Consider the following 11933-nt stretch of genomic DNA (forward strand, 5'->3'; position numbering starts at 1 on the left):
TTGATATGTAGGTAGGTACTTAATTTAATCTGCGTGAAATTCCGTTATTTTTTCGGATTAAGCAATGTAATCCAAGTATACTTATATCTACATTGTACATGAAAGAAATTAGGAATTGTAGAGAGTCTCGTATGCCTCATTTATTGAAAGTAAAGATAACAAATCACATTAGGGAATTTTTATTACGTCAAAATTTTACAATCGGCATAAAAGGGTCATATACGTGCATACGAGTATAAGGCTTTACATTATCGTGAGATAAAACGTTAGAAAAAATTACAGTGCGAATTGATCTATCGACGTTTTTGAACTGAGCAGTACGTTCTCCGGAGTGAGTGGCAGGTCTGTAAATAAAGAGATTTCGAGTATTTCAAATACATACATACCTACTTTGTATCTATATTATTGTATCGATTCAAAATCTCATCTTCGTATGTTTTGACTAAATCTACACTCACTTATTTGGAACCAGGTATCTTTCAATCCTGCATCTTTTCTTCCTGATTGTAATGCATTTCGAATTGCAAACACTACTCCTATACTCAAGCACAGAGGTGGCTCTCCCGTATCTGTAAAATGTAAAATTTAAGTAGTATTCCTGATGGGAATTCTGCTCTTGATTTTTTTTTTTTGGTAATACTTAAAATAATTTACTTTTTGCTCTCAGTACACCTAAAGGATTATGAGAATTTCTTCTGAAGTATACTCTGAAGTCAGCTGGAATGTCTTTAACTCCTGGAATGGTGTAATTCTGCAAAACTTCACGTTATTAGGTCTCTAGTTCGAATTATTTCTATAGATTTTAATCTAACAAAGAATCAGTTTGTACCCAAGTTCGATTAGTCAGCAAAGCTCCAGTATCTTGATCGTATATCAATTTTTCACTCAGCCAGTATCCTAGACCCATAACAAAGGCACCTTCAACTTGACCCAGATCAATGGTAGGACTCAAACTTTGCCCCACATCTTCCAATAAATCCACTCTGTTGATCTGTAAAACGATAAATCAGCATTGGGAGGGACAGTGTTGATTTTGAAAATGTAATTTTGTAGGTACCAAATATTGACCAGTTAACAGATCAACTTCAACTTCAGAAACAGCTGCTCCAAAAACGTGGTAGTTATGAGCATAACTCGCTGTTGGTGAATACCTGAGTATAAATTAATAATGTAGAAAATTAGTGTGACCAAATTTGGCTGAATAAATTCGATAATATGTTGGTAGATAGATGTACATTGCCTTACATGTATTCGCACATCAAGTCTACATTCTCGGCTGCTGCGGCTGCGATTATTTCAGGCCACGATTTACCTTGATTTTTTTGTTTGACAGGTTCGAGTCTAGCGAGCAGTATTTTGCAACACTGTATAGCAGCCTGCAACAAGAAATTTTGGGTTAATAATTGTTGAATTACTGTTGAATTACGATACGAAGACTATGCGTACTCTAAATAGGTAGTACTTACGTAAGTAACTCCATCACTTGCTGCACTTGCATCGCTGGGTCCATCGTTAGGGCCAGTTAGAGCCATAGATGCTTTAAATTTTATCATACTGACATCTATTCCCAAAGTGTAGGCCACAGCTTGCGCAATCTTTTATCATAAGTTGATGTTACTGAACTATGAATTTAACTAAGGAGGGAGGGGGTATGGTGGTTGAAAATTTGAAAATGTACGTACTTTGGTATTAATACCTTGACCCATTTCGATACCTCCGTGACTTATGGCCACAGATCCATCGTACATGTAGACTGACATTAAAGCATGATATGATACAAAAGGACCAAGGGTGTAATTCATCGCTACCAATGAGATTCCTCGTTTTTTCCATCGATTAGTCTGCCAAATTTGATAAAACATACGTGGAGTTTATTTCAATACTCAGAAGAATAACGGTAAAGTGCCCTATTGTCGACCACCTAGTTTATTTTTGGAATTATGAGACCTGTAATTGACGTAGCTGCGCGCACAATGGCTTAAATGATAGCCACATACCTCTAGTTTAATGCCATAAAGCCACTAAACGTAAAACCTCCCCACTAATTTTTTATGACGATTTTTCCAAAAAAAGAGAAAATCGAAAATTGCAAAAATGGTGTCCTAATTCCGACCACCCTAAAAAAAAAATTGAAAAACAGAAGGTAAATAATATGTCAACAATGTCAACATCGTTGTTTATTAATTGAAATGACACAAATAGAAAAGCAATTTATTATTTAAGCAAAGGGGAACAAATATTCAATTTTTTTTACATTTTTCTGACACCACATCACAAATTTCATGTCCCCATTTGAAACACTTGGAAATTGTTTGGACGCCTTTAGATACCCACATTCTCGTTTTCTTACAGCTTTTACAGCTTTGTTCATTGCATCGGCACACCATTTTTTACGTTTTGGCGTTTTTTTCGAAAATCCAGGAAAATAAAAATTTCAAGTATACAGCAAAATCATTGGTGGTCGGAATTAGGGCACCCTATGAAAATAAATTTGATGGAAAATTTATGCAACTTACCTTTAATCGATCCAAAAATTAATTATCACCTTTTATTCATAAGACTATGAACTTTTAAAATTAATCGGAGCTTTTTTAAGGAAGAATCACACATTTATGCAACAGGCGATTGAAGTTGCCGGAAAAGTTAATTTTGACTTTTTGAATTTCGTTTTTTGGCAATAATTTCACGAGTTTTGGGTTTTGGGTTGTGATTTTGGTCTTAATCGTTTTGTTTGTGAAAAATACATAAGAAAACATTTTTCCCCGGATAGTCGATGCATTATTGGCTGAGATATGCTGGTGGTCGGATTTAGGCGCCTGGTCGGCAATAGGGCACTTTACCCTTATGATTGAATTCGATCTGATTAAGTTTGATTTGATCCAAAGTGTTGATCAGATCAGATGTGGTCAGATGTGGTCATGAACTGGATCCAGAGAATTTTGAGATCTGATCTGATCTGATCAAACATGCCTGATTGGATCTAAATAGATCTGATCAGATCAAATTGGATTTATGGAATACTCAGAACTGATCAGATCTGATGCAATCAGATCTGATTAAACATGCCTGATTGGATCTAATTAGACCTGATCAGACCAAATTGGATTCATGCAATACTCAGAAGTTATTTGGTCTGATTTAATCGGATTTGATCAAACATGCCTGATTGGATCTAATTAGATCTGATCAGACCAATTGAATTTATGGAATACTCAGAACTAATCTGATCTGATCTGATAAAACATGTCTGATTGGATCTGATTATACCTGATTAGACCAAATTGGATTCATGGAATACTCATAACTGATCTGATCGAATGTACTCAGATCTGATCAGACCAAATTGGATTTATACAATACTCAGAACTGATCTGATCAAACATGCCTGATTGGATCTAATTAGACCTGATCAGACCAATTGGATTTATGGAATACTCAGAATAATCTGATCTGATCGGATGTAATCAGATCTGATTGAACATGCCTAATTTGATCCAATTAGACCTGATCAGACCAATTGGATTTATGGAATACTCAGAATAATCTGATCTGATCGGATGTAATCAGATCTGATTGAACATGCCTAATTTGATCCAATTAGACCTGATCAGACCAAATTGGATTTATTGGATTCTCAGAACTAATCTGATCTGATCTGATCTGATTAGATCTGATCAAACATGCCTGATTGGATCTTATTATACCTGATTAGACCAAATTGGATTCATACAATACTCAGAATTAATTTTATTTGATCTAATATCTGACCAGGTGTAATCGAACTTGATTAGATCTGATAATATTTGATCACTTTTCTGTGCAGACATAATTTTGGCAGTTCAGATTAATGAAGATCTGATCGAATCTGATCAAATCTTTTCAAATTTTTGATAATTTACTTGATTTGATCAGACTGAATTTTTTCCCTGTGTGGTGATTGAGAATGACCCATCATTTACGAGTAACAGGTATACCAACCTTGTTGAAATTTTCAGCCTCTTTCAAACGATTTATCAGGTCTGAATTCTGTTTCAAATCATCTATCATAGGTGGAATATCTGAAGTAAATTCTGGATTGAGGTTCGTTAATCGTACAGCCACTGGATTGAGATTAGTTACATGGGCTATATGGTCCATTATCTGTTCAATTAAGGCAATTCCTTCAGAACTACCTGGATAAGTGTACAATCAAATATCCGAAATGTACGTATGTATTAATGATCGAGTAATTATGAGTTCACATTCTGAAGTATTGCTGAAATGAGTGGCACCACTTACCAGGAGCTCTGGCGTATACATTGGGTGCGGAGTCGCTCTTTACATGGTATTGAAAAACTGTCCAAGTTGACGAATCATAACAATTCGGAATTCTATGAATAATGAAACCGTGCATCGAGTGATTCAATGTGACGCCATGGTTGCTGTATGTTTTGACGATCATGTGTTGGATTTCCCCTTTTTCATCAACTTCCACCTGTTCAAAAAAAATTAAATATGGGTATTTTGAAACTTTGGCAAAAAAAAAAAAGGGACACTTACAAGTTCAGCAAAAAAAGTAAAACATTTTCGAAATTTTGTAGTGTAATTTTGACTGAAATTAGGACTTTTTTGACAATCTTGTCCTGAAGAAAAGGACTATTTTGACAATTTTGGTAAATCAACAAGACTACCTAGTAGAAATTTTGAGGTGAAATTTAATTTTGTCTATTTTTTCGTTTTTTGTCATCATTTGCTTAAAGGTATAATTTTTTCTACTATATGTACTTATTTCGCATTAATTATGCCAAAATATTTTTAGAAATCATTCTTAAAAGAAAGGAAATATTTTGGAACGCAGTGATATCAATTTTTTGGCCATTATTCATTGGAAATTTTTTTAAAATCTCACAAGTTTTTGACCATTTTTCTTTTTGGAATCAACACCAAAACACGAATTTATTCGAAAATAAGCGATTTGCTAATTTTCAACCGCTCAGTAGAACTCTAAAAGATATCTTGGTTGAATTAGGTCAAAATTGGCTGATTTTTTTCGCGATACACCCTACAAGATATAATAATTAATAATGTGGTAGATATATGTACATACCTCGTATTTAGCATACATTGGGATCCTCTTGCCAATAGCTTCCATATTTGTTTCCAACTTGGTGACCATTCGTATTGGCACTTTGAGATTGTAAGCTGCTACAGCACAAGCTGTTGATATCAAACCTGATCTCTCCGTTTTCGCGCCAAATCCTCCTCCGCATCTTTTCACGCTTACATTGATACTGGAACGAAAATGGGTCTGATGTTATTAAAGTTATCAAAAATCCATTCTTTCGAACTGTAGGCAATGGAAAGCAGTGTGAAAAAATTTGCTTAATTTTTGGCTATTTTTCTCGATTTTATGACTAAAAAATTAGCACCGATGCGTTTCGAAATATTTTTCCATATTTTGGCTTGATCAATGCGAAATAAAAAGAAAAAAATTTCAGAAGACAAATTAACCCAAAAATCAGTCATTTGCAAATTTTTATTCGCTCAGTAGAACCCTAAAATTGGTCCTCTTTCGCAACTGAGCCATTTTTCTTAAAAGTCAGGTTGAATAGGGGCTTGAGAGAAAAAAAAAACACGAGTTTTTTGAAGATGTACTCTCTATGTGGACCTATATTTCCCCTCCGAAGGCTCCTCCAGGGCTCATTTTTTTGGGTAACTTTCAACTCAAAATTGAGATGTTCGCTGACTTTGGCCAAAATCCTTGAAACTTTTTTCGCGATCCATCCTAATAGATACACATAAATAAGTAGGTACCTGTTACTGACCTATTTTCTGACATATTTAAAGCTTCAGCTGCGGTGTGTTGATTTGCTCTGATCCATTGAGAAGATGGGTAAATGTCCATTCCGTCTTCAAGTGGGACACATAGACAGGTTTGAGTTTCCATATGGTAATGATATTGACTTCCCGTTGTCAAAGAGCCTTTGAATTTGTACTTTGTATTACCTGTGAAGTGGTAACGAAACGTTATGAAAAGCTTTATACATTGAGTAGCCATTTTAAAATTCGCCAGAAATGAAAAAAAAATTGGTATAGAAGTGCTAAAATTCAAAAAAAAAAAGGATTTAAAATTCTTTTTGAAAATTTTCAAAATAGCGAAGAAAGGTTAGATTTGATGAAATCTGAAAAGATCTAATTTGATCAAAATTCTGATTTGGGTAGATCTGGTCTGATGAAAATCGGACAAATTAAATGCAAATTCCTTCTACTGGATGTGATCAGATCTGAACAGGTTTAATCCTATTAAAATGTTGACCCGATGACATGAGTTTTTGGATCGAGTCAAATCAAATTGAATCGAGGGAATGTGCAGATGCTCCTAAAAATCCAATTTTGTTACCTAAATATTATCTGCTGGAATAGATTAAATATAATTATGAACTCGGTTACGTTTCGAAGGATGACTAACTTTTCCTGTGAGTGGCAATTTGTTCCTCATGTCGAATTATTCTACTTTGATCTCCAGTCTCAACGATTGTCTCGAGATTCAAAACTGGCTTACGAGTTTGCTCGATATTAACAACGACTTGGTCTGCTGCTTTGTTTGCGAGGATTTGAGTTTTAGCCACGACCACTCCGATGGTTTGACCAGCGTATAGGATTTCTTTGTCAGCAAAGAGCTAGGTAGCAGATTTTTAAAAAATCAAAAAAAAACTTCATCGCATTTTTGAATTATTGAAGGGTACCTTACCTACCTGTTCATCTTCAAGTGTGCCAAAAGGTACTGCTGATAGGCAAGTGTTTTTACCCGGGATATCTTTGGCTGATATAAACTTCACTACATTTGGCATATTCTATAAACGATAAAAATAATGTGTTAAAATTTTCTTCGAAATTCGGAATGCAGATAAGATATTTTAAGTGAAAATTCCATATCAATCAAGTTACCTCTATGGCGCTTGTATCTATACTGATTAATTTCCCTGGACCTTTTTTAGCTACTACAAATGCTGCGTAAAGTTCATTGACTCGTGCTGGGATATCGTCAACATATTCAGTTTCTCCTGAAAACCCAAATCGAATCAATCAAACGATATTTTCAAAATGATTTCTTGCTAATTTTTTTTTTTTTCGTCAACAGTGAACGTGAATAATTTCTTTTATATAACCCTCATGAAAATTCTTCAATATCTTGAGACTCGATTTTACCAGAGCATTGTAGAAATGCATTCACATGAGGTATTGGTTTGTTCACAGGCCACACTGATCGATCAGTCTGGAAATCTTGCTTGCCCAATGATAGAGGTCTGATTAACAAAGAACCTCCGCTGCGATATTTTTCTGAAATGGAATCTGGCGATAAACTGAGAATGAACTACGGTGCAAATAGAATAAGGTAAGATCACGTAATCAATTTTTTTTGTAAATTAAGTATCTTTGGAAAAATATTGGTACCTTGTAAAATAAATTCACTGCTAATGAAATTCGATACTCGGGTGATGCTTCGGTGGGGTCATTGTCAGGCTCGAGTTCGGATTTGAGTATTTTGCAAGCTTCTTTAAGTACATTGATGTCTAAGAGGCTTTTATTCGTGATGTAATTTTGGGTTCTTTCGGCGTGAACCTGCGAGTAAGTAGGAAGCATAGTTAATTCAAGATGAGTCCAATTTGTGAGAGGAGGGGGAAGTTAACAGATATCTTACGAAATTGTGATTAATTCCTCCATAAACTAAGGCTGGTGAACCAATCACTTTGTAATTTCTATTCTTGTCTACCTTGACGAGGAATCCTGCATTGACGTAAGCGTGGGTGTTCTGTGCTCTTTGCATAATCTATGGAAATAAAATCGAAATAATTTTCATTTTTTTTTTTTTAGAAAATTATAGGAGAGCAAAATTTGAAAAAAACACACTTTATAGGAAGCGTATTCGTAATTAGACGAATCCAGGGCTGGTAATATGATTTTCAATAAGACTTTGCATCGCATATCGGATGCGAGATATTTTGCCAATGAATAAGTAGTCGTCTTTCCACCTGGAGCACCTAGAATGCATTTTCATGTCGCTTAATTGTCCATATATTTTGATCTTTGGTACCTTGAGAATGACTCACCAATCGTTAATTGAGCTCCAACGGTTTCCAGTATGATGAACAGGTCAGAAGAAAACTCTGGGTGGAAATACTTAATCGATAAGTTACCTGCCAACGTTCCTGTCTGTAAAAAAAAAAAACAAAAAAAAACTGTAGGTGAAAAAAATACTGATGATTATTGAGGGTTTATTGAAGCTTGTTTCAAATTTTAATCACTCACATTTCTGACTGGCACATTGGCGATGAGATCGATGTGTTTGGCGAGCTTTTTCAAGTAGCCAAATTTATTGGGATTTTCCGCTGCTACTTTATCCATTATTCTCATGGTCTCTGTAAGAGTCGTATTTGCTCCCAAAATCAGATTACCAGAGTTTAATACGTAATCGTGTAATTCTTTCACTCCATTTATGTCGATGTAAATTTTTTGTGGTTCGGACCTGTAGACCCCTGGAAAAAGTAGATTTTTATGAATACCCAATTACTGAAATTTTTAGTCTGGATGAAAAGTTCAAAATGATATTGTCGCAATTACTGAATTAAAATCTCACTTTCAGGTTTTAATTTTGCATATTTTCAGTTCTCAATTTTATTCTCAAAATTTTCTGTTTCAATTACTTTTTTTATTTCATTTTCAGTTTTTGACCTGATTTTCTGGATTCAAGTTTAATTTTTAATTTTCTCGTTTTATTGCAAGTTTTTGATTTTATTTTCAAAACTTTCAAAAAAAAATTAAAACTGAAAAAAATTGAAAATTCAAAAAATTATACTAAAAACCGAAAATAAAATCGAGAAAAAGTTTGAAAAGAGTCAATAACTGATTATAAAAAAATTAAAATTTGAAAATACGAAATCGAAAATTCTGAACACCGGATTGAAAAATGAAAACTGAAAACGATATAGAAAAGTGAAAATAAAAAATACAAAATTAAAAACTGAGACAGAAAATTAAAATTCAGAAAAAAACTAAAAAAATAAAATCAAAAATTCTCAAGGATTTTCGATTTTAGTTTTTTAGTTTTTTTCTGAATTTTAATTTTCTGTCTCAGTTTTTAATTTTGTATTTTTTATTTTCACTTTTCTATGAATCGTTTTCAGTTTTTAATCCAGTATTGAGTGTTCGTAATTTTAGATTTAATTTTAAGCTTTTAATTTTTTTATTATCAGTTGTTGATTCTTTTCAAACTTTTTCTCGATTTTATTTTCGGTTTCATTTTCAGTTTTTAAGTTTTTTTATCACCCGTTATTGATTCTTTTCTAACCTTTTCTCGATTTTCTTGCGGATTTTAGTCCAATTTTCTAAATTTTCAATTTCTTTTTCAGTTTTGAATTTTTTATCGTTAGTTTTTGATTTCATTTTAAAAAATTTTTCAAGAATTTTCGATTTTATTTTTTTAATTTTTAGTTGCATTTTCTGAATTTTTATTTTCTGTCTCGGTCTTCAATTTGATTAATTCTCAGTTTTTGATTTCATATATTTTCAGACGTTTTTATTTTATCTTTAGCTGTTGATTTTTTCAGAATTCTCAGCTCTATTTTGAGTTTATTTCAGTTTTTGATTTCATTTTTAAAAATGTATTCTAATTTCAAAATTCTTAATTTAATTTTATGGTTTTTCAATTTCGATTTCGGGGGGTTTCCTAAAATTCTGAGTTTTGGTTGTAGGTACATATTTTAACTTTTTTTGATTTTTAGCTTCAGCTACTCACACTTTGAAAAGTTATAAAGTTTTTGCTTGGAATGGAAATGACTTTCAGCCCAATTAAATACAGGAAGCTAGATTTTTGATTTTGAGGGAAAACACGTTCAAACTCCCCCCCCCCCCCTACATACCAAAAATTTTAGCACTTCAAAGTAATTTTTTATTTTTTTGACGAATTTTTCAAAAAGTAATTTTAAACTACATAGCTACCTACCTATTTTCCGTGAAAAATACCTACCTACCTACCCATTTTTGCTTTTACAACCGATTTAGAATCTTCAGCAAAATTTTGTTGTTTTCCTTGAATTGTCTTACTTAATTTTACCAAAAATATAAAAGGTAATTGGAATGACCACAAATTTGATTTTCATCTATATTCGCACGATTTAAAAACCGAAAATCTACGCACAGATCTTAAGAAAATCGGTTTTTGTTTCTGGTTTGGGTAATTTTCTGAATTTTCGATTTCTTTTTCAGTTTTTTGATCGTATGTGTTTTCAGAATTTTAAATTTCATTTTCAGTTTTCTCTTTAATTTTCAAAGTTAGATTTTTCAACCGTGAAATAATTCATTAAAAGCGTCTGATCATAAACTAACGTAGGTAATTTCCTAGACAGCGTGTGCGTCAAGCTTTATCTTATCTCGTCACATGTATAACAGAATTAGATGCTTTGTATACACTTTGTAGAAGAACTCTGATCATGCATCTTATAGATGGCACTTTAGCTCAGAAAATTTAAAGCTGTGATGAATATATGTAGGTAAGGTACCTTTATTGGTTCGTTTACCTACCTTGAGCCGTATTTCCACCCACAATCATGTACTTGGTGTCATCGTGAACCATTTTCTCGAAAATGTTGTATATTTCTTGAACTCTGGTCACTCTGAACCAGGTAGCTCCTTGTAGCTGTATCGATAGACCTATCGATTTATCGAGTACTTTAAGGTCTTGATCAACGCACGTGTCGTATCCGTTTACTTTGATTTTACACTGATTATTGCAGGGTTTTTGGGTTTTGGAACAGACTTTAAATTGAGTCATTATATCCTGAGGAAAGCAATTCAGGTGATAAGTTGTGGATAAAAGACCAATTAGGCGAGAGCAAATAAATATCTACTATTTTACTTCGATATCGATGAATTTTTGCTTCAACTCTGGAGTAGCATCAGTGGCTAGGGACTTGAAAGCATCTAAAATTGGCCTGTATCCGGTACATCTGCACATATTACCTCCGAAAGAATTCTCAACATCGCTCATTTTAACCTCCCCCTCGTTTCCTTCTAGTAAGCTAAATTGCAAAAAAATCTGTCTTTAATGGAACTATAGAGTTTGTTAAAAGTCATCTTAAGAAAATTAGATCAGACCTGAACATATTCATAACCATTCCAGGGCTACAGTATCCGCATTGAGTACCATTAAAGCCAGCCAGAGTTGATTGGGCTTTATGGTAGCCTTCTCTTTGATTACCTATACCTTCGATGGTGATGATATTCCATCCATGGCAACTAAATACAGGTACTAGACACTGTAAATAATATTCAAATGATGAAAGTTGCGATCGTAGTGACCTCACAGAGTAGTGGATTGTTGCTAACCGAGTTCACCGCAAAGACTTCCTGCTGATCAGTTATCGGATTCGGTTTCCTGACAGTGACTACACAAGCACCGCAGCCTCCCTCCAAACACATGAACTTGGTACCTTTGAGATTGGCATGGTTTCTGATATATTCGTTGAGCGAGGTCTCAGGAGATACATCATTAGCACCCACTGAGGGAGAAAAAAATGCCAAATATAGTCGTAGGTGACAAAAAAAAATTAAAAATAAAAGAGATAAAAAAATCTTACCTGTATAGACGTTATCGTTAATTTTAAACTTGAGCATTTTTTTCGAGTAGGTACCGAAAGAGACGTATCCGATCGTGTGACCAAAAGTTGTCAATTTTTCGACGATAATTTCATGATTTGTTGCTATATTTTCGAAACTCGGTGGTCATTTTTACTCAACTATGTATATTTGAGACCAGCTCGCGGTGTAAAAGTAATTAAAAACTTGTTTACACTATCACTCGTTATGCGAATTAGAACGAAACTACAGACATGGCGAGTTATTTATTACATTAGACTGTGTATACAGTTCCCCACTTTCTTATGGATTATCAAACA

General features: G+C 33.7%; 1 protein-coding gene across 2 annotated transcripts; it reads right to left on the bottom strand.

Annotated features, from left to right (window-relative positions):
• Nucleotides 1–163: 163 nt before the first annotated feature.
• On the bottom strand, nt 164–11878 carry LOC135848591 (uncharacterized). 2 transcript variants are annotated; one of them, XM_065368527.1, is made up of 26 exons: nt 11616–11876; nt 11365–11537; nt 11134–11294; nt 10895–11057; nt 10561–10816; nt 8290–8516; nt 8091–8193; nt 7891–8021; nt 7682–7810; nt 7435–7602; nt 7189–7354; nt 6928–7043; nt 6735–6833; nt 6449–6659; nt 5805–5985; nt 5087–5270; nt 4279–4474; nt 3979–4172; nt 1683–1841; nt 1467–1595; nt 1246–1376; nt 1058–1151; nt 830–991; nt 655–751; nt 459–569; nt 164–344 (listed from the first exon to the last, which is right to left on the bottom strand). In XM_065368527.1, the coding sequence occupies exons 1-26, from the start codon at nt 11650–11652 to the stop codon at nt 277–279; spliced, it is 3846 nt and encodes a 1281-aa protein (XP_065224599.1). In that variant the 5' UTR covers nt 11653–11876; the 3' UTR covers nt 164–276. The 2 variants fall into 2 exon arrangements, 1 of the variants encoding a protein (XP_065224599.1); XR_010559390.1 differs by lacking the exons at nt 164–344; nt 459–569 and having other exon boundaries at nt 1069–1151; nt 11616–11878.
• Nucleotides 11879–11933: the final 55 nt, after the last annotated feature.

This window comes from Planococcus citri, chromosome 5 (assembly GCF_950023065.1).
Source record: "Planococcus citri chromosome 5, ihPlaCitr1.1, whole genome shotgun sequence".
Classification (NCBI taxonomy): Eukaryota; Metazoa; Arthropoda; class Insecta; order Hemiptera; family Pseudococcidae; genus Planococcus; species Planococcus citri.